The 23,558-nt window shown below is 37.0% G+C and overlaps 1 protein-coding gene across 2 annotated transcripts in view; it reads left to right on the top strand.

Annotated features, from left to right (window-relative positions):
- Positions 1–23,558, top strand: part of srgap3 (SLIT-ROBO Rho GTPase activating protein 3) — a 119,296-nt gene that overhangs the window by 83,310 nt on the left and 12,428 nt on the right. The window contains exons 9-19 of one of the 2 annotated variants that reach the window (XM_083570729.1): positions 1,834–2,031; positions 6,743–6,827; positions 9,263–9,290; positions 11,712–11,742; positions 14,547–14,607; positions 15,811–15,888; positions 16,696–16,830; positions 16,949–17,054; positions 19,529–19,756; positions 21,124–21,197; positions 23,301–23,481. In XM_083570729.1, coding sequence (XP_083426855.1) covers positions 1,834–2,031; positions 6,743–6,827; positions 9,263–9,290; positions 11,712–11,742; positions 14,547–14,607; positions 15,811–15,888; positions 16,696–16,830; positions 16,949–17,054; positions 19,529–19,756; positions 21,124–21,197; positions 23,301–23,481 — 1,205 coding nt within the window. Of the gene's footprint in view, positions 1–1,833; positions 2,032–6,742; positions 6,828–9,262; positions 9,291–11,187; positions 11,291–11,711; positions 11,743–14,546; positions 14,608–15,810; positions 15,889–16,695; positions 16,831–16,948; positions 17,055–19,528; positions 19,757–21,123; positions 21,198–23,300; positions 23,482–23,558 lie in introns of both variants that reach the window. The other variant, XM_083570728.1, reaches the window with a different exon arrangement.

Below are 23,558 nucleotides of genomic sequence, written 5' to 3'. Positions count from 1 at the left end.
AGGGTAACATTAAAAGTGAGAAATAAAACGAAGACTGGACAAGGCCTCACTCTTTTTCTTGCTCACATTCTTAGTATATATGCTGTGACAGTGTAATAAATAAATATACATGCAATATTTGGGCATGACCCTGATAATTTTTGCCATTTGCTCTACTACTGTCCTCTTGTCTTCTTTCAGACTTTTAAATTCAAATTTGGAATGCTTGTCATATTTATGATAGAAAAATGACCAGATTCACACATGTAAAATTTTGCATTAGGAATTATGACATATAGCGTGCACTAGCTGTAATTATTTACTTTTTTAATTATGAAATGATAATAATAATAATAATAATAATAATAATAATAATAATAATAATAATATCAAGACATGCAAGATATTAACAATGTTTTTTGAGGTTAGCTTTGTAACGGTACACAAAATTCATGGCGAGGTGGGGAAGAAACGCAAAACATAAACATTTTTTTTAACACCATTTGTTATTATTAATATTTGTAATAATCAACATTTGAACAGTTTACATTTTTAAAACAATATTGAATAAAATGTCTGCTCGGTTAAATTATATATAAAGTTATATTTTATATAAATTTTTATTAAATTAAGGCAATATACTTTTTTATTGATTTTATATTGATTAAATTTAGCAATAAAATAAATAAAATAAATAAAATTAAATAAATGGAAAAATAGTAATAAATAGTTTACATTTGTTCCCCCCAATTTGGGTAATACAGATGTGTGTGTGTGTTACATTTAATATATTTAATTTTCTAAATATATGATATACTTAACTGTTCTGCTTATTTCAGCAGACTTTAATAAATGTCTTCATTCCTTCCACCCTTCATTTATTCTTTCCATCGATGTGTGGAATGTCAGGATTAAGAGAAATTTATGAAGCTGGACATAAAACGTTAAAGAATCATTAGCGCTAGGATTCAAGATTTAATATTTTTATCACAAACATACTTCTGTGCAGGATACATCTTGCAGTGAAATGAAAAGTAAAAAAATAAAAATAAAATCTTGAATCCCAAGCGCTAGCATTAGCCGCTAGCCACTTCCTGGTTAGCGGCTAAGGCTAGCACTATTGATTTTTAAGCGTTTTCGTGCATGAGCAAAACAAACGTTATGTTATTTCCGGTACAGAATGACTCTGCACTAACTCTATTTTTTTATACCCCATGGCATTGTTGTGTATGTTTTCAAGTTTAAAAATATATTTTTAATGCTCTCAACGTGTGAGGCAGAGACTAAACGAATTTGTGGTCCACTACTTTATACGAGAGAACTCAGGTTTTAACTATATTCCACATTTGGAAAATAATAAGGACATAATCCTCGGTCTCCACACACGCAGTAATAGCGGAAAAATGCGGCGGGATGCTATTCCCAAAATACCGCTATGCTGCTAAAGGAAGCGCAGCATATTTCACCCGTTACACCATGTGTAACGTGTCTTTCGTTAAAGCCTGTGTAAAGTACATTAGTGTAGATACCTGCAGAATCCTGTATCTTTTAGTAGTGCCAGTACATGTAGTGGTTTTCCAGTAGCAAGTTTATTTATTTGAATTGTTAACCAAAAGATGTGCAAATGGTAAGGAGCTCTGTGACCCCTAAAGTGATAGCTAATTTTCACAGGGTTACACAGATCACATCTAGATTATGTGTTAATGATAATTGCACAAGTATATAAAGTAAGCTATATAAATGTAATATAATTTCATATCAGGCTTAACTTATAGACAGGATATATTTATTGTTACAGAACAGATTCAAGAGTGACATTGTTGCTGTTAAATTATGTGTTTTTATGCTGCTCAGGTACGCAAGACTCTGGATGCAACGATGCAGACACTGCAGGACATGCTGACCGTGGAGGACTTTGACGTGTCTGATGCTTTCCAACACAGCCGTTCCACAGAGTCTGTTAAATCAGTGGCGTCTGAAGGCTACATGAGCAAACTGAATATCGCTAAAAGACGCTCCAACCAGCAGGAGACCGAGCTCTTCTATTTCACAGTGAGTCAGACACCTGATCTACTTCAAAGTAGTTTTATTGATAATGATTTCCAGCGGGGTTCCCTTAACTAGTGTTTATATATATATATTTATATATATATATATATATATATATATATATATATATATATATATATATATATATATATTACAGTATGTTTAATTTCTTTGCTTTCTTTTTCTTTTACATTCATTAATTCTAGAAAGTCTTCCCCATGCCCCTGATCAGAGGTCAGACAGGCACTGACATATAAAGTAGCCATTACTACTACCTGTTAAAGTGTCACGCTGGTAACTAGACCTTACATCATATTAAATACAAAATTTTTAATGTTGTTATCTAATGAATGTATGCAGGCTGAACAACCACTATATAGAACACAAGCAGAGCAAAGATGATGATGATCCGGTGATCAGGAATGTTTCTGTTCTCAGTCATGTTTACATCGCTGTCTCCCTCTGTATCATCCTCATACTTTTTGTTGCCTTCTGCCTTACTTGTTGTTCGCTTTGCAGGCTAGCCTACATCTGCGGTGTGTAATAGCCAGGAAATGACACAAGTGGTAGATTAAAAAATTACAAGAAATAGGTTGATGGACTGAAAACAGTGCACAATAAGAAGAAAAAATATTGATCATGTCAGCAAATAGAATAAAACTAAAGTTTCAAGCCTGGTTTAAAAATGTAAGAAGTAAAAAAATACAGATATTTCTTTTTAAAATTAATTAAAAATGCATGAGAAAAAGTAAAAAGTTGTCAGAAAAATAAATAATGAAGTAAAGTTCTTCTTCTTCTTTCGGCTGCTCCCATTAGAGGTCGCCACAGCCGATCATCTGTCTCCATACCACCCTGTCCTCTACATCTGCCTCTTTTACACCAACTACCTGCATGTCTTCCCTCACCACATCCATGAACCTCCTCCTTGGCCTTCCTCTTTTCCCCCTACCTGGTGGCTCCATCCTCAGCATTCTTCTACCAATATAATTCATGTCCCTCCTCTGCACATGTCCAAACCATCTCAATCTCGCCTCCCTCACCTTGTCACCAAAACATCCTACATGCGCTGTCCCTCTAATAAACTCATTTCTAATCTTATCCATCCTCGTCACTCCCAACGAAAACCTCAACATCTTCAGCTCTGCTACCTCCAGCTCCACCTCCTGTCTTTTACTCAATGCCACTGTCTCTAATCCATACAACATCGCAGGTCTCACCACAGACCTATAAACTTTCCCTTTCATTTTTGCAGATACCCTACTATCACACATCACTCCTGTCACTCTTCTCCACCCACTCCACCTTGCCTGCACTCTTTTCTTCACTTCTCTAACACACTCTCCATTACTTTGCACTGTTGACCCCAGGTACCTGAATTACTCCACCTTCTCCAGCTTTTCTCCCTGCAACCGCACAACTCCACTGCCCTCCCTCTCATCCACACACATGTATTCTGTCTTACTCCTACTGAGTTTCATTCCCCTTCTCTCCAGCGCATATCTCCACCTCTCCAGGCTCTTCTCAACCTGCTCCCTACTCTCACAACAAATCACAATATCATCCGCAAACATCATAGTCCAGGGAGACTCCTGTCTGACCTTGTCCGTCAACCTGTCCATCACCACTGCAAACAGGAAAGGGCTCAGGGCCGATCCTTGATGCAGTCCAACCTTCACCCTGAACCAGTCTGTCGTTCCTACTGCACAATTCACTGCCGTCACACTGTCCTCATACATGTCCTGCACCACCCTCACATACTTCTCTGACACACCTGACTTCCTCATACAATACCACAACTCCTCTCTTGGCACTCTGTCGTACGCCTTCTCTAAATCCACAAATACACAATGCAATTCCTTCTGTCCTTCTCTATACTTCTCCATCAACATTCTCAAAGCAAATAAGGCATCTGTGGTGCTCTTCCTCGGCATGAAACCATACTGTTGCTCACAGATGGTCACCTCTTCTCTCAGCCTGGCTTCCACTACTCTTTCCCATAACTTCATGGTTTGACTGATCAATTTAATTCCCCTGTAGTTACTGCAAGACTGCACATCTCCTTTATGCTTAAAGATCGGTACCAGCACACTTCTTCTCCATTCCTCAGGAATCTTCTCACCTTCCAAAATCCTGTTAAACAATCTGGTCAAAAACTCCACTGCCATCTCTCCTAAACTTCTCCACGCTTCTACCGGTATGTCATCTGGTCCAACCGACTTTCCACTCTTCATCCTCTTAATCGCTGCTCTCACTTCCTCCTTACTAATCCTATCAACTTCCTGCTTCACCAACTCCACATCATCCAACCTGCTCAAAATACTCCCGCCACCTTCTCAACACACTTTCCTCACTAGTCAACACATTTCCCTCTCCATCCTTTACTGCTCTAACTTGCAGTACATCCTTCCCTGCTCAGTCCCTCTGCCTGGCCAACCGGTACAAATCCTTTTCTCCTTCCTTAGTGTCCAACCTCTCATACAGCTCCTCATATGCCTCCCTCATCACTCCTGCAGTAGTTGCCCAATCATCCAACACCTCCTTAACACCAATGAGCCTCTGTCTGACCTCTTCCCTGAACCTCACACTACACTCTTCCTCCTTCAGTTTCCACCATCTTATTCTTCTTTCAGTCCTCACTCTCCTCCTCTTCTTCTTTGCCTCCAAAACCATCCTACAGACCACCATCCGATGCTGTCTAGCTACACTGTCCCCTGCCAACACCTTACAGTCTCCAATCTCCTTTAGGTTGCATCTCCTGCATAGCACATAGTCCACCTGTGTGCACCTTCCTCCACTCTTATACGTCACCCTATGATCCTCCTTCTTCTTAAAATAAGTTTTCACCACTGCCATTTCCATCCTTTTAGTAAAATCTACCACCATCTGCCCTTCCACATTCCTCTCCTTAAAACCATACCTACCCATCACCTCCTCATCACCTCTGTTCCCTTCACCTACATGCCCATTAAAGTCTGCCCCAATCACCAATCGTTCTTTCCTAGGTACACCATCTACCACTTCATCTAATTCATTCCAGAATCTTTCCTTCTCCTCCATCTCACAGCCAACTTGTGGAGCATAGGCACTGATGACATTTATCATCTTCCCTTCAACTTCCACCTTCATGATCATCACCCTATCAGAAACTCTCTTCACCTCCACTACACTCTTACTGTACTCTTCCTTCAGAATCACCCCTACACCATTTCTCTTTCCATCCACACCATGATAAAACAGTTTAAATCCACCTCCAATGTTCCTGGCCTTACTCCCTTTCCACTTGGTCTCCTGAACACACAGCATATCTACCTTTCTCCTCTCCATCATATCAGCTACCTCTGTCCCTTTACCCGTCATAGTACCAACATTTAAAGTACCAACCCGAACCTCCACTCTCCTGCACTGCTCCTTTCCCTGCCGTCTCTGTAGACGTCTTCCTCCTCTCCTTCTCCTCCTTCGGCCAACAGTAGCCCAATTTCCACAGGTACCCTGTCGGCTAACGATAACTGTGGCGGTCATTGTTAACCCGGGCCTCGACCGATCCGGTATGAAATTCTCATTTGTGATCCGCATATTTGATTTGGCACATGTTTTACGCTGGATGCCCTTCCTAGCGCAACCCTCCCCATTTACCCGGGCTTGGGACCGGCACGAAGAGTGCACTGGCTTGTGCATCCATAATGGCTGGGTTAGTGAAGTAAAGTACTGATACTAGAAAAATCTACTTTAGCACAATAACATTTGTACTTCATTAATTCTCACCTCTGGCCCTGATATTTCAGGACAGATATTTCAAAAGTGTGTGAGGGACAGTGTTGATAGTGTTGAACAGAGTCTGGCCAACATTTGAATACATTTTCTTCCAGATGTTCAAAATGAGTATTATTTAGTTCAGGGAGTTTAGTATACAGCAGGGTTCTCAAACCATTTTTGCATTCCCTTATTTGGTCTCCTCAGCACTGATTTCATTTATGTCCATTAACTAACTTTTTATATAGTCTGCTAATTATTTATATGTTTTGTGTTATGCTGTATGTTCAGGTATGAATAGAGAATAGATCTTCCCATTACTGAACATATAATTCTGTCTTTTATTTTTTTAATTACAATTTTTATTTGATTCATAATTATCTATATTACATTGTATTTCATTAAATTTATCAGCCCCATTTTATTTATCAGCCCTGCTTGTAAGTCATTCAATCCAACTAACTAGTTAAACAGGAAAAAAAACTATACTATACTATACTATACTATACTATACTATACTATACTATACTATACTATACTATACTATACTATACTATACTAATCGGTTATACTAAAGTATAAACATTTTAGATGCTACACTTTGAGGACCACATGTTCTGTATATAATATAAATGATAACTATAAATAACTTGAGGCTTTTTTCATTTACTATGTAGTATCACTTTTGTAATCTAATCATGTACATAGTATCTTGAGCCCACATGTTGAAAATGAAAGTCTATCCACTGTACTCATATCGTAAATGAAATCATAAAGCTCTCAGTACGATGCGCTGCAACAACAACAAAGAACGGAAATAAAACTTCTTAGAGAACAAATTTAATTATCGGTGTGCAAAATACAAAAAAAAAAACCTTCTGTCAGCGAGCGACTTCATTCTGACACTCGCTGTCAGGTTGCATTATAACTACTAGCTCCCTAATGTCTTCTCCTTTGTGTGCAGAAATTTAAAGAGTACCTGAACGGAAGCAACCTCATCATTAAACTGCAGGCCAAGCACGACCTCCTGAAGCAGACACTGGGGGAAGGTGAGCACTTGCGTAACGAACGCTAAATGCCAAATGTCAGACCTCGAGCAAAGGTCTCTCATTGTGACTTTGGTCGCTGCAGGATCACGTCAAATTAAGATCACATCATTCCGAGAGAGCAAGCGCGTTAATGAAGGCTGTTGTTAAATGGCTTCCTCTCCGGCCTGATTTTTTTAAAAGACTGTTTGTTGTTCAAAAAATGGTGGTGATAAGAACAGAGTGATAGCTCTTTTCTCCATGTCTTAAGTCTAATCAAGTGGGTGTTAGAAAAGGGTTAATACATTAATTTGGGTAATACGGTGTAAGTGCAAAACATGTAAATAAAACAAAAATCTAAGAGCAAATGAGATGATACACCAACAAAACCTAAAACACAACAAACAAATGAGCATGAACTGATTTAAACTGAAAACAGAACGTGTAGGTCCTTATCCAACATACACTTAATGAATATTGTATTTTTTTAATTAAATGTAATTGTAAAAATGGTCTGGACGCAGGTTATAAGATAACATTTAGTATTTAATGTTTAAAATTTTAAAATGTAATTTTTTTCTCTTATTTTCATTTTTTCAACATTTTTAATTTTCAATAAAAAAAAAAAGGAAAATTTATCAAACAGTTTTTAATGAAACCCTATTTACAGAATATGATTCAGGAATGGGTGCCAATGTGTTTTTAATGCTTACATGAATGCTGTAGTGGGTTTATTTTAAATATTATTTTAAATATTTGCTTAATTTTGTTGTTGTGTGTTAAGTTTTGGTTTGCATTTTCAAAATTTTCTTTCCTTGTTTTTTTTTTTTTACTATTTTGACTATTTTACAGGCCATTGTAGTTTAAGGATGTAGGTGCCCTTAGAGAGAAACCATCATCTTGCTTTTTGGCAGCTCTATTATGGGCAGTTTGCACCCAATCAATCAGCATGAGCGGTCGGGCAGCTGCTGGTGCACAGTGTCTTAATCTAATGGCGGCGCAGTGTGGGAGAACCCAGCTGAGACCTCCTATGCGTATGGATGTTCCCAGACAAATATGCCCCCCTGCTACCCAGCAGCCCCAGCACTCAATTACACCAAATCAGACCAGACAGGGAGGGCTAGACGTCTGGGTTCTGATTTGGCCACAAGCTAAGTGTGTGTGTGTGTGTGTGTGTGTGTGTGTGTGTGTGTGTGTGTGTGTGTGTGTGTGTGTGTGTGTGTGTTTGAGTGACATATGGTGGCTGCAGGTACAACCCCTGTTTTTAATTATTCACCTAATTGATCCTAGATGCATTAGATGATCTGGCTTACTAGGTGCACTCATCTGTAGTGATGTCCTCACGGTTGATGAGGTACATGCCAGCTGGTGTCACCACCATGTTTATGGACATGGCCAAAAGTGGAAAGCTACCTTGGACAAGCTCCAGCGATCTAAAAAGAAAAGTAAATTGATGTTTAAAATTAGCTTCCTTCTTAACCAGCAACTACTGATTTTTTTTTTCTTTCTTGGCTAGATATTAAGAAAATCACTTCAATGAAATTCACAGCAGATACGCAAAATCCCAGAAGTAGAATTATTTAGACTACAATTATCCAAGTCGGTCTCTTGGAGCTTTCATGGTAATGGAATTACATGAAGAGAACATTAAGTGGTGAATGTGGCTGGACACAGTATAAAGGAAGTATTAGTTCGGTGCTTCAGCCAAGCTACTTCTCTGGGAAATAACAGACAGGAAATGCACTCGTTCTTCACATGAATGCTTCATAGCACTCAGAGTATAAAAAATAATAATAAAAAAAAAAAACACATTTGGTAGTAGAATAAATAGACAAAGATACATTCCATTTTGTCTTATGTCACACAAGTTAATGCTGGTTATACTGTAAGTTCTAAAATAAATATAATGTCCTAGATTATTCTTATTTAAAGCTAAATCTCAACAGTTTATTCAAAATCTTTGATTCATTGTATGGCTGTTGGATTCATTCAGAGATAAGTCCCTTGTGTACCACTGTTCAGTTAGGCGAAGCATCCTCTTTGTCTATTTGCATAATTTTTGTCCAGTAATAGCTGCGGGAACTGTATGTGACAGACGCACTGTGTGTTTGTCTGTCGGTTTCCTCAAAACCCTGTTTTTTAAGTCTGTCACATTACCATGTCTCACACAAATAACTCAATGTGCTGTCACATGCAACACAGTTAATTGACCACATACATACACATGCAGACGTTCCCGTTTCTCACCCCTGCAAGCCGTCTAGCACCCCACAGGGATCCGTGAAGGTTTCTACAGCGACCACACCACTCTTTTGTCTGAATCTCAGGGTTGCCGTTCACCCATTCATCTTTCCCTCTATAGACTGGCTCACTATCACTAAAGCCCCACACCCAATTCATCAAAACACTACAGCTGAGAGCACAAGGTCTTATAATAGTTCTTTTCCCTTTTTGTGCAGGAGAAAGGGCCGAGTGTGGAACGACGAGGTAAGTTCTTTCAAGCAGTTTTCCTGATTGAAATAAGGTTTCATGTGAGAAAACGCTAAATAATCAAGTTTTTCATGGTTAAATGATTACTCCTATTTTCCGTCCTTCCTTTTTCATGAATAATCACAGCGCTAATGATGACATTCCCCTTAATGCCTAACCAACAGTATACACAGTGCATTGTTCACTATTTGATGATAATAGCTTATTAAAATTCATATAAATTCATATAAGTACTTAGCATTACAGTAGTATTATAATGTTTTTGGAATTAATAAGGAATGAGAAGAATTAATGCTTTAAAATTTTAAAGCATGCAGTACGATTAGTGGTGTTTTTTGTTTTTATTTTAAAAATGTCTTAATCAATTTGCATCTGCATTTTATTCAGCTGCACAAAGAATCCCAAATAAGACAGTGATAAAGAGAAAGAAATGAAAGGATTGGAAATATTTATTTTCTCATCTCCCTGGCTGAGTTATTGCCCAGCCGTCAAAGAGGTCTTTTCCCCAAGCTGTCATTGGCAGGTTCAGTACTCTCCCTGAGTAGGGTTAGAAAAGCTGTGCCAGTTTTTACGAAAGTTTGAGAGAGATAGTGGGAGAGAGTGAAAAGAGCATCCGCTGACAAGCAGATGTCAACCGCCATCTGTGCACGTGCTCACTAAAACCTGCTTAAACTGCTGAGCAAAGTGCTGCAGCACATACCATTGCTCAACGGCGCACATTTACTGTTCAGCGGCTATGACTATAGACAGATAGCCAATTCTGAAAAGTTTACATTGTATTGTGAACTTCTGTTAATGTTTTTACAGCTGTCAATCTTTTAAAAAGAATTAATGGCAGTCATTCATTTTATATGCTGTATTCACCGCACTTGTTCTAATACATTACTGTATAGTGACAACTTGCATTTAAGGGTCTTGTATGGTGATCGTGTGCAATATGGTGAAGCTTTAAGGAGATGTTTAGGATCCAATTAGATGTGTAGTCTTCAGTGCCAGAGCTTTAAAAGTCACAGGTGAAGCCAATACTTGAAGGTCTTCAGGATAGACAACTTAGCACTTTACATTTTCTTAGTAAAATGACAAGCCTTTTTTTTTTTCCTTCATATAAACTTAAATAAGAAATGAGAGATGCTTGTGAGCAAACCACTGTTTATAGCTGCTTTTATGAAAGCATCAAGATAAATAACATGAATTCCTTTTCAGGATGTTCTCCAGCATGAAATTTGTGCATTTGATTTTTCAAAAGTTCAAAGTATTTGTTGTTAAGCTTAAAAACTTCCGGATGCGCATGGATGAATGCAGTCTAAAACGATATTTTGTAGTTAGTGTGACAGGTTTTCTTCAGGGAGGAAAAAAAAGGTCAGAGCTCAGAAGGATTGACCCATGTATAACTTTGATGATCAACACTATCACAGTTGAACAACTCGAGCTAAACGGAAGCTCTGGCACTGTAGTTTTCCTGGCATTTACAGCTAAGTGCAGCTCGGTGTGTTATTGTATCAGGTTGTGTGGGCTGTTGCAAATCTAGGAAGCAATCGAGTGTTCAATGCGCAGCGTGTGTTTCTGTAGCAGGCTGCTGTAAAAGCTATTTCACTTGGGCAACACAAACCTTCTTTACAGTTGGTATGAATCTAATTAGGAGTCATTAACAAGATAATTATTCTTCATTAAGGTAAAACATAACAACAATGTTACATATTTAAACATTATTAGCTACTAAACCATTTTCATGAGATTTGTAGATTTGAGGTAGATTTTAAATTTGAGGTGAACTTTAGATTTGAGGTAGATGTTAGGTTTAAGGTAAACTGCATGGTGTTACATGTCTCTGCGTATGCTGTTATGTGAATGTGTGTGTGTGTTTTTGTTCCTTTTTGCCATATCCATTTCCCAGACCGCCTACCCTACCCCCAAAACCACAGAAACTACGGAAACCCCGGCCACGCTCCGTCTATAATCATAAGCTGTTTAACGGAAATATGGAGACCTTCATTAAGGTACCATGTTGTTATAGACAGCACTCTCTGCTGGAATGGAGGGCTGACTGTGGCACGCAGGCTGTTCATCCTTTTTTTCTTAGCGCTCGCTAGCTCCCTCCCTCTGTGCCTTCCTGTAACTCATGCCTCCTTCTTCTCCTGGCAGTTATGATGCAGATTGTAAGGGTGGCGTTTCACACATGAACACCAGTAGACATACAGAAATGGGCTTTTTTTTTTTCTTTTTTTAAACAAGCAGGACTAGCTGTGTTTATATTATAACTAAGCCACCCTGTGCTGCATCCTGAACCGTTCTAGCAATCGCTCCGAGATTCAGGACGACAGTGTCGTCTCCATGGCGATCCTGTCGTTTTCTTCCTAATCTGTGATTGTCTTGCTTTTCTCACCCCTCTGCTCCTCTTGCCACTGCTTTCTGTCCTAGGGGAAGAAGGAATACCCGTATTCGCCACCAGGTACATTAGCACAGAGCAAAAAAACAAAGTGTAATTTTGGTTTTTTCATGCATCTGTGGAACAAATGGAGAAACTGACTTGTCTAATCAAAAGTGAGTTCTGTGGTCTGAGTATTGTTTTTGTTCATTCTATTCGGTGTCAAAAAAAGAATTGTAAAAATAAAAACTTGAATGGTTATTCGATCAATGTTTTAAAATCCAGACAAGAAAAATGAAAAGCAAACCAAGGCGCTGTTGGACTCCCAGTTTTCCCAGTTCCTGAGAAGTGCTAGCTCAGTGGTTAAAATGTTGGAATTCTGATCAGAAAATCATGAGTTTAAATCCCACCTTCAACCCTTAAGTGCTCAGTTGTCAGTCACCCTGGATAAGGGCATCTGCCAAATGCTGTAAATGTCTTAAGTGATTCCTAGCCTAGTTTATTGAAAAGCAGACCCTTTTTTCAGTTTAGTTCATTTAGCAATATATTTGTTTGATTTGTATTAAAATACATTAAGTTAATTCTTTATTTTAAAAAAAGCAACTTATTAAATAAAGATAATTTACAAACTAGCAGTGACACAATTAACACAAAACAAAAGTCTTTTGCTATTTCTATCTGTCTTCTATTTGTCCAATCTGGATTTTTATAATATTTATCAAATAACAATTCACTGTTGTTTATTTTGATGACAGACACAGAAATAGAATAAACAACAAACACAATGGCCTTTCAGTTATAATATATGTTTTAATACATTTAATCCATTTTAATTGGAAATGAACATTTGTTGGGGAACAGATGTGCCTAATGTGCTCTTCTTTTCTGTAATTACTTTGCATGCTTTAACCCCAAAACTTTAAATTTGGTTATATCATAGCTTTATACATGTACATGTGAGTGCATTCAAATAAACAAACTTACAGAACTCAAAGCCTTAGTTTATGCATAAATACATTCATATATACATGTGTGTATATGTGTGTGTATATATATATATATATATATATATATATAGAGAGAGAGAGAGAGAGAGAGAGAGAGAGAGAGAGAGAGCGAGAGAGAGAGAGAGAGAGAGAGAGAGAGAGAGAGAGAGAGAGAGCGAGAGAGAGAGAGAGAGAGAGAGGTACATACCTACCTACATGCATACTGCAACTACATACAAAAATCCATGCATGCATACATATACTATATGGACAAAGGTATTGGAAGACTTGTCTTTTCCAGCCATATGTGGTTCTTTCCCAAACTATTACCAGAAGGTTCGAAGCAAACAATTGTCTTTGGATGTGGTTGCATTTAATTTTCACATCACTTATACTAGAAGACACAAACTTGTTCCAGCATTACATTGCTCCCGTTCACAAAGCGAGCTTCATGAATATATGGTTTACACTGGTTGGAGTGGAAGTGGCCTGCTTTAAAGCATTGATCTCAATCCTATTAAACATCTTTGAGATTACTTTGAACACTGAATGCACTCCAGTCCTTTTCACCCTACAGCAACACTTGACTTTCTCACTAATTGAGCAAAAGTCTGCACAAAACATTCCAAAATATATTGAAACATTTTACCAGAGTGTAAAGTGGAGATAATTTTACAGTGAATTGGGTGTAAATGTAAAATAGGTGTTAAAAAAAAAAGCCGATACAAATCTTATGATCAGGTGTCCACAAGCTTTTGTCTAAATACATAGAGTACATGCACTCTAGTTCTTCTCACCCTACATCAATACCTGACTACACCCTTGTGCATGAATAAGCACAAATCTCCACATGCTCATGCAGTAATTATAACAGTAATTGGGGACTAAATGTGGAGTGTGATGTTAAAAAAAAATCACATACCTACCTTGTGATCAGGTGTCCAACTTTTGCCCATACAGTGTATTTAGGTACATACTACCCTCCTACCTACACACATAAATACATATATAGGTGCATGCATACATACCTTCTTATATACATAAATATATATATATATATATATATATATATATATGCACTCCTACAAACAGTGGATAGAAAATGTGTATAAATCTGTGATAATTGCAGGTTTTTGTGATGGAAAAATGAATAGAAATTATTTGTGTCAGATTTCTTTCTACCAATAATGTGATATAGTTACCAACAAAATCCAATAGAAACCTTTTTAGGGAAATAAAAATACAACAACCAGGTTTCATGCATCATTACACCCTTTTATAAAGGGTCATGTGCTTTTTTTGTACCCCTCATTAGTAAAGTGACTCTGGTTAACACAGAATGAAGATCAGATGTTTTCTTCGAAACATGTACAGGATAGGTGAATAAGTGAATTTTCAAAACATGTAGATGTAGCATGGATCACCATGAAAAAAGTGTGCTGTGGTCAGGGTAGATTTTTTTGGGTAATAGTTCTGTAATGTATGTTTTGTGCAAAAAGAAAATAAGATAAAACCAGCTAATCACTCAACGAATAGTGAAGCATCACGCTATAGGTTTGTGTTCAGCTGATTTTTTTTTTCTTTCTCATGGTTTTATGATGAAATGATTCCGGAGTTCTGGAGTTTTTTTCTGATAATTAGGTTTCATGTGAATTTTGTTGATCACATTAAGATGGGAAAAGTCTGATTTGAATTATTGTGGGTTAATTTATTATTTTATTTCCTAATCACAAGAATCTGCAATTTCAATAGGCATGAATAGACTTATATATATATATATATATATATATATATATATATATATATATATATTTCTTCTTTTAAGCAACTATTTCAGGTAAAGAAAAACTATTATTAGATCATTATAAACCATATGTTTTTTTTTTTTATCTCTGTTTTCAGGATTCAGGCCAGCCTATTCCTCTTGTGGTGGAAAGCTGCATTAGATACATCAATCTGTATGGTAAGCTGTCCAGATCTAGGTTTCAGGTTTTGTTTGCGCTGCTCAGAAGCTCTTATTGGCTATAAGTGGGCTCTTATTTTTCTTAGTGTAACTGCTCCTTCTTATTATTCATGGAGAGTGCTATGCACACTGAACAGCAGGGTGAAAGATATGTAGATTTATCACAGATGCTAATTTAAATGCTCATCTGTGTAGATGCAGCTGCTGAAAGTTTTATGATTATTGAAGGTTTTGTAGGACAGTTCTCCCAGTATGCCATCTGTTGGATTGTGACTAAGGTAAAGTCAGAAGTAGAAGCCTTTTTATTATTGACAGTTGCAGTGAAATGGATGGATTCAGCGATATTGATTGATAAAGATACAAGAAGCTGTATTTGGTTTCTATGAGACACTTTGTGTAGTTATTGATTTTTGTTTCTGGAATATAGTATTTTTAAGAAAGGGTTTTCTGTCAACAAACAATTTCAGCCAGCAGTGTTTCTGAGCACTGCTGGCTGAAGAGTGTAGAGTTATGATTGGACAAGTAAGGACATTTTTATTAGTGTCTCCAAGATTCATTGCCACTGCTAATTTCTGATGTTGGTAAAGTTGGGGTTTTATTTTTTAGTAATCTGTGTCCTTTGGGCAATAAAAAGGAAGGCAGTATTAAGTAAATTAGATGGCATATTATTGTGAACACTAGGCAGCAGTAAAGCTGGCCAGCTGTCCAATTTATTGCATATCTGCTAACTCCCAGTTGCAAAATAACCTTGACCGAGCTTTATATCAGCAAGTGTGCAATGCTTACTTCTCCCAGGACAGCACATCCATATGTTTCAACAAATAACAACATAAGCAGGCCAACACAGTCTCACAGAGTTTCATTTCAAACTCCTCTCTCTTGTGACGTAGGCTTATAAGTCAGATAACCATTCTTATTTCCTTTCCTTTCCTTTATCCAATTACATCGTCTGTCCACGCTACCTGACAAATCATGCCTGCCTTGCCGGTTGGCATTCCATATCTAATGAAATCTTAGAAACTGATCAGAGAATCTTTTTTAGAAGCCTCATGTCCCTCAAAATTAAGTGGGGAGTCTGCCTCATCCAAAAAGAAATACACCTTACAACCATATTGCATTTGCCTGCTTGGTGTTTTGGAAAGAAAGTGTTATGCCCTGACTCTTTCTGATGTCTTCTTCTTTTTTTTTTGCATTCTATTTTAGGTCTGCAGCAGCAAGGCATATTCCGCGTTCCTGGCTCTCAGGTGGAAGTCAACGATATAAAAAATTCATTCGAGAGAGGTGGGTATGCAGGGGAGGAAGTGCACGTAATTGTTTTTTTTTTAGATTGCTTTTCTTTTCTTTAACGTGGTAGCCTAGGTTAGATAAGAATATGCTTTCTTAATAAAGAAGTAAACTGTAGAGGAGTAACAGTTAGCATATTGATTCAAAGCTCTGGAGTTGATACCTCTGTGAATTCACAGAATATGAATGGATTGACAATAAAGTAGGCTATTTGCCATAAAATACTGCTTATGTAAAGTATAATCAAATTTCATCAGCACACACTTCTTTGTATCTAGAGGGGGCTAAAAAACTATTTTCTCCTTTACAAGCTAATAGGCCACATACTAACATACTTACATACTAGTGTGTTAACAAAGGCTGCAGAAAACAAGCAAATCATTAAGTTTCTGCTGTAAGGGAGCACTTCCTGGTAAGTTTCTGATGACACTGACAGCCAATGAATAGCAGAGCATAAGACATATACTGTATACAGGCAATGTTTACAAATGCTGCATAAAAAAAAATATATCAACTTGTATCATGTGTATCGTTACAAAAACAGACAAAGAAAGACATTTATAAATCCTTGTAGTTTTCTTTAAAAAAAAAAAGATTTTCAGTCATGGTTCTGTTTTCTTGGCCGCGTTTCAGATACGTTTCAGTGGTGTCTTGTTGTGAATTATGCATTTATTTATTCAGAGCACTCAACCCCTTCATGTTTGCCCAACATAAATGGATAAACAGCAGGAAATTGCTGTTGAGCAACTTCTGCACATGTATAGCTTTATGAATTATGAACGCACAGAGTGTTTCCTCTTTTAGGCGAAGATCCACTTATCGACGATCAGAACGATCATGACATAAACTCAGTGGCAGGGGTGCTAAAGTTGTATTTCAGAGGTTTGGAGAATCCACTCTTCCCTAAGGAACGCTTTCTGGATTTCATCTCCACCATTAGTAAGTAATAATTCAATGATAAATAAAATGTATTGCACCTTATACATCCTCATTGAAAAAGTGATTTGGTCAGGTGAACATGATGTCTAAAATATATTCACTTGGGTGTTTGTTTCAGAGCTTGAGTCATCTGCTGAAAGAGTCCATCACCTTCAGCAGATCATAGTCACTCTTTCACGTACCATCATCATCGTCATGAGATACCTGTTTGCATTCCTCAATCAGTGAGTCTTTTCAGTTTCTTGACTTAACTAAATATGTGATTAGTGTGGCACATGTCTCTGTGTTGTGTTCTGTATGTAAAGGACTTGGTTGCGTAGTAAATCAGCAGGTCCATGAATAACTACATTCAAACACACAGTAATTCATTATATACAGAGTTATTGAACAGCCTCTACTGTTTATGTCCTATTCATTGCCCTGTCTGGTTGTCTGCAGCACTTAGAACTTATTTATGCCAGCGAAAAGCCATTGCTCTCTGCTGAACTATACCTGTCTTCTTTTATTATACCATTATTAATGCTTCTTCTGCACCCTTTCCCCTGCAGAACAAAAAAAAAATCCTTTTTACATCCTGAATTTGTATCCGGACAGCTTCTATTTTTATGTGCTTTTTTACTTCACTGGGCCTCCAAGCATATTCAGCTCTCTTACACTTAAGACTTTTTTCAGTAGTGTTTAGTTACAATGGTGTCTGGATGCAGTATAATGTCACAGTGGAATAGAATTGACTAAATCCAATTGCTGGTACACCTTGAATGCCAGAAAATGGAATGATTGATGTTGAAAACATCCTGCCTCACCAGGAATCATGAGTTAGGTGTATGAACACCTATCTGTGTGCTCATACACCCAAAGTGTGAGCGTGGGATTTCAGCACAAGTGTGCATTAAATCTTGGCAAAATTATCACCTGGAAATTGTGGCTAAGTGCATGCTATTAACTTGTCTGTCAGAGGAAATGTACTCGTCCGGTTGATGTAATAAGAACTTGACACACACAACATTAGAAGGAAAGGTTCGTAAATCATACATGTCAAGTGCAGATCGTAGAAAAACTGGATAAATTACTGAAGACAGGTCCAGAGGTTAAAGGGCAATCAAGCATTTTTACTGTAGTCTCTATCAGTTGTATCTGTAGCATTTACAGTACATGAATTTCATCATGTTTGTTTAAAGGAATAATCTTTAAAACGAACTTTTAACAGAAGACTAATGGCAGTTCTTGAACTTTGTCAGTAAATTTACAAGAATTTTATTCTAATAATGACATAAAGAATGAAATGAGAGAAATTTTTATAAAAATGTACATGCATAGATTTCATATGTAGTTACATGTTAAATCCAAATGACTTTGTGGTGTCAGTTTGACAGAAACTGAAACAATCCTATCTTTACTTTAAGCTATATATATATATATATATATATATATATATATATATATATATATATATATATATATATATATATATATATATATATATATATATATATATATCAACCCTTGTTCAAAGTGGAGCCTGTCTTAGAAAACCTTTGTATGACCCTGTCCACTGTAACTCAGTTTCTGTAACTGAGTGTTACTGATCTTCTTATAGCTTAGGCCATCTTTGTGGAGAGCAACAATTCTAATTCTCAAATCCCGGGAGATTTATTTTGCGATAAAGTGCCATATTGAACATTCAGTGGTCAGTATGTGAGTATTGTACTCAAAGCACCAAATTTTAACTGCTCTAAAACAAGATACACAAATTTTTATTGTTCTGTCAAGCAGACAAAAACATGAACATAATGAATAGGAAATTCAGTTTTATTTCTATACTACTGTCCCTTGAGAACATACATATATATATATATATTAGGGCTGGCAAATTTAACACGCACCGAAATCCACCATGATGCACACATCCGTCAATTGAAACCGTCCATGTGGAAACATAGCAAAAGTTCCGTTTGGTGTTCTGATGTTTTACATAATTTTAAACACCATAATAACTTATATTTAGATTTACATTTAGAACAGATACAAATGTGATTAAGTTCTGGATACAGTTTACATGGGTTGGAGTGGAAGATGTTTGAGTGGCTTGCTATAGAGCTCTGACCTGAACCCTAATGAACACCTCTGAATGAATTGGTTTACTGAGCGCACCCCAGGCCTCCTCACCCGACATCAGCACATGACTTTCTCACTAATTGAGCAAAAGTCTGCACAAAACACTCCAAAGTATAGTTTAACATTTTCCCAGTAGAGTGGAGATAATTATTACTATAATTATTTGTATCTGGTGTTTTCAAAAAGCAGATACAAATCTTATGGTCAGGTGTCCACAAGCATTTGCCCAAATACATAGAGTACATGCATAAATCTGACAAACAAGTAGAATGGCAGTATAACCTGAAGATAAGCCATGTGCCACTTTTCACAATACTATTTTCTGCTTTGCACAGGCAGACTCTTATGAGAAGTATATCATTATAATTAAAGGTTTATCATTTCTGTGGTCAGTTTCTAGGCATCACATTTTTTACAAATGCTGTAGAATTCTCAACATTAACAGTTAAACTGATACTTCAAACCTTATGACTCGGTAATTTCATGCTACTATTTGAGTTTTCAAAATGCCCTGTATGACCGAAAACACTATTTATAGACTGAATCACTGCATGTATCTGTTCTCTCACTCCACCTCCACCAGTCTGTCACAGTACAGCGATGAGAATATGATGGACCCCTACAACCTGGCCATCTGCTTCGGCCCCACTCTGATGCCCATCCCGGATGGACAGGACCCTGTGGCTTGTCAGGCCCACGTGAACGAAGTCATCAAAACCATCATCATTCACAGTGAGGCCATCTTTCCAGGTCACCGGGAACTCGAGGGTCCGGTATATGAGAAGTGCATGACTGGAGGAGAGGAGTACTGGTAAGCAATGGGCTTCAAATAATTCAGCATGATGCTGAGTGTGTTTTAGATTCATGCATCGTGATCTTGATAGTAATTATGGTATGTGTGTTTAAACAATATCAGATGCACCTTGATGTCCTACTTATAGCAACTTAAACGGAACACAATCAAAAAGCTGTCTTATAAATCATATAAAATTTGTTGGCACAAATTTGAAGTCTTCTTGTAATTAAAATATTGAAAAGGAAAACAAGCTGCTGGGCAGACATTACATTTGAAATAATATTTGATTAGAGAACACTACAACTCAAAATGCAAACAGAGTTTCTACATCAAAAAACATACTGTTAGAAGAGAATATTGACTCTAACCGCAAAGAATTCTCCCCTCCATTTATATTTTGTGTGTATCAATTAGTGCATACTACCACATTTAGCATGCTAACGAGACTGTAACTAGTAACCAAGTTCAAAGAGTATTTGGGAATTTTTTAAGCAATTTTTTTAATTGTCACATAACAAAAAAAGGATAAACAGTAATACAATATTATTTTAACATGCTTTACAGTATAGTAAATAAAGCTAAAGTAATAACGCTAATTAGCACTCGATGGATGCGCACTATAGTGAGCATGCTCACAGTCAGAATGGTGAAATCTGTATTATTTCGATTGTTGTATGCCGCCCAAGGGTGCAGGTTTATTGCACTGTGCATAAAAATGTCAAGCCTCTTTTTGTTCACAGGGATCCCAGGTGTTCATATATCCCTATTTACGTAAATACATCAATCGCTTTTGAAGCTTTTCTCAAGTGCAGTAGAAGAGTTCTTTGAACCTCACTATCCGGGGTTTATTTATGCTTGTACACATCCAGCACTAGTAAATTGACTGAATTTTATGTTCCAAATGAAACGGTGACTTTATTAGCTTGTGTTATAAAAATGCTCAAGGAACCCTGATGGTAGTGGATGTGAAACTCAAGCCCTTTTCAGAGTGCTGGTGAACAAGCGCTCACTGAACACTGAGGTCAGACAGACAGCAGGGCAAATTAAATTCAATTCCTGAATCTGAGCATTAGACTGACACCTATATTGCAAAGGAAAACTAAACAATCTGATTTGTGTGAAGTCTGGAGTCACATTTGCTTGTGTGACCACATTGTTTATAGCAGTGGCACAAGCATACACCAAATAGTATTAAAAGTTTAAATGCAGAGAATAAATATTTAAATATGGATTTTTGCCTGTCAGTGTGGTTTTACTGAAAATGGAAATAATTTATTTATTTTATAGTAGGAATTTCTTTATATTGACAGCGCTCTGTGTGTGTGTGTGTGTGTGTGTGTGTGTGTGTGTGTGTGTGTGTGTGTGTGTGTGTGTGTGTGTAGTGATAGCCCGCACAGTGAACCAGGCACCCTTGATGAGGTGGACAACGGAACCGAGCCACACACCAGTGATGATGGTACATCGGAAACTTTTTATTTATTTATCTGCCCATTTGTTCCTTCATCCCTCCATACAGTCAGACAGTTAAAGCCTATCTTGAGTATTCATTTGACTTGTACAATAAATGTGTACAATTATTAAAAAAAGAAAGACACTTGAAAACTACCTTTCCCCTCTTTCATTTTCATGTACAGTCTATGCTTATGAACAATAGTTTTAATGCTATTTTTATATATTTTGATAAATTATTACAGTTCAACCCCAAATCACTTGAGAGCTTTACAGGAAATTTACTTTTCTAAAAAAAAAACAACATTTTATCTTTTTTGTTGTTGTTTATTTTTCAAATTAGTGTTTATGTTTTGTTTTTTAATTCAGAATGATAATTAATGGAAATGCTTATTTGTTTTACTAATTAAAAAAACTGAAAATATAACATTAATTTAATATTCATCGTACATGAATTGTATATATTCTGTAGATGCAGTCCATAATGTTATCACGTTTGACTGCTTGCCTTTTAGCCATTAAGATGGCTGTTCCATCAGCAGAGCACAAGCGAGATGTCTTATTGGCTGGCAGGCAGTGAGTCGATATCAAGCCAGACCTCAAACAGATTTTGACTACTGGGTTTTTGGAAAGAGCCTTAGATGAACCAGGGGTGGATTTCACTCGTACTCTCAACCTCCCACTACTGTATCTCTGTGTCTGCTTTGCAAACTCCTCCTTAATGCTAATCTTCTGGCAAGATCCTTGCCCAATGTTTTTTTCCAGCATTTTAATCAATGAACAGTGAGGAGAGAGGGAAAGTTCTTGCCAGTTTTTTACATTGCAGGTTCTCTTTCTGCCCTCTTAATCTGCTTTTTATTGTTCTGTCTCATATCTCTCTGCTCCTGCTTCCTTCCTCTTTTGCTGCTATCTTTATTTGGAAAGCAATTCTCGGTAGGAATGCATCAATGTCAGATTTCAGGAAGTGTATGCTCGTGAGCTTTTTTTTTTTTTGGTATCTATTTATACCAGTACTAATACTGAGGTGAATCTTAGTACTGATATTGACATATTAGTTATTCAAGGTACTGGTATATTGGTATTGAAAATGATTTTATAATAAAAAACTTTTTAATATTTGGTTTATCTAATATAGTGGCCATGAAAAGTATGTGTGTGTGCATATAGGCTACTAGGCTTGTTCTTTATAACATGGGTGTGTTGATGTGTAAGAGAAATACCCATAATTTATGATTGTACTCAAAAGCCAAGGACAGATAATTAACACAACTTGATATTTGGACAGTTTACATTTTGCTTTGCTTTACTTTGATCGCTTATACAGTACATTAACACTATGACACATTCTAGGTTATTACATCGCATATAGCATATCATTTAGCATACCGGAATTTTTACGAGTGCTGTTAAATGAGAATGATATTGAACGCCATTATCAGGCTCGATGAATCCATAGTTATATCTTCCACTTTAAGCTATATTTTCTTTAAAACTTTTTACTTTTATAAAAGTGTGTGTACTTACGAAACAGACAGAGATTACTGTCAAAGTATTAGCTTCTGCTCAACTGCACTGAGGATAAAGCAGCAGAGCTCGCCACACCTCTATCCACCCATGCTCTGTCTGTAGGTAATTTCACCCCTGGCTGAAGCCCTTAATGGAAATGATTGGCTTTGCTGGTTGAAGGGGATATTCCCTACTGGGAAACTATTTATTTTTATGCATATATTTAACCGCTCCTGACCCAGCTCTCCCTCCATGTCTAAAAGAGACACAGAGCTGAAGAGGTAGAAGGGCCAGCCTGCTGTCTATTCAGAATAATGATATGCATACAGATTGAGGTGGCAATTTGTAAGGGTTTGGATAGAGTCTGTTTTCCACTTTGCATTTTGAGCACCTTGCTGAGATTGAAATCGCATCCCCAGGTGTATTTTGTTTGGTGTGTATGTGTATTTAAAAAAGAAAAAGACAGTATTTTGTTACATATAATTATTTATATCTAATTTCTACTTTTTCATTTGCTTTTCTTTGTACATTTTTTTTTAACTTATATTATCTATTTGTTCCTATTCATCTAAATTTGACTTTTTTTTTTTCACTCTTCCCTCAGAGGTGGAACAAATAGAAGCAATAGCTAAATTTGACTATTCAGGGCGCACACCGCGAGAACTCTCCTTTAAGAAAGGAGCCTCGTTGCTGCTATATCACAGAGCATCAGAGGACTGGTGGGAAGGCAGACACAACGGAGTGGATGGACTTATCCCTCATCAGTACATCGTAGTGCAAGACCTGTAAGTACATACATAGCCCAACACCCTACATTAAGCCAAAACATTCAGAAGTTCAGATTGGTACTGAATAGATTTTG

Source organism: Silurus aristotelis (assembly GCF_946808225.1).
Source record: "Silurus aristotelis genome assembly, chromosome: 2".
Taxonomy (NCBI): Eukaryota; Metazoa; Chordata; class Actinopteri; order Siluriformes; family Siluridae; genus Silurus; species Silurus aristotelis.
This window is presented reverse-complemented; position numbering and strand designations above follow the sequence as displayed.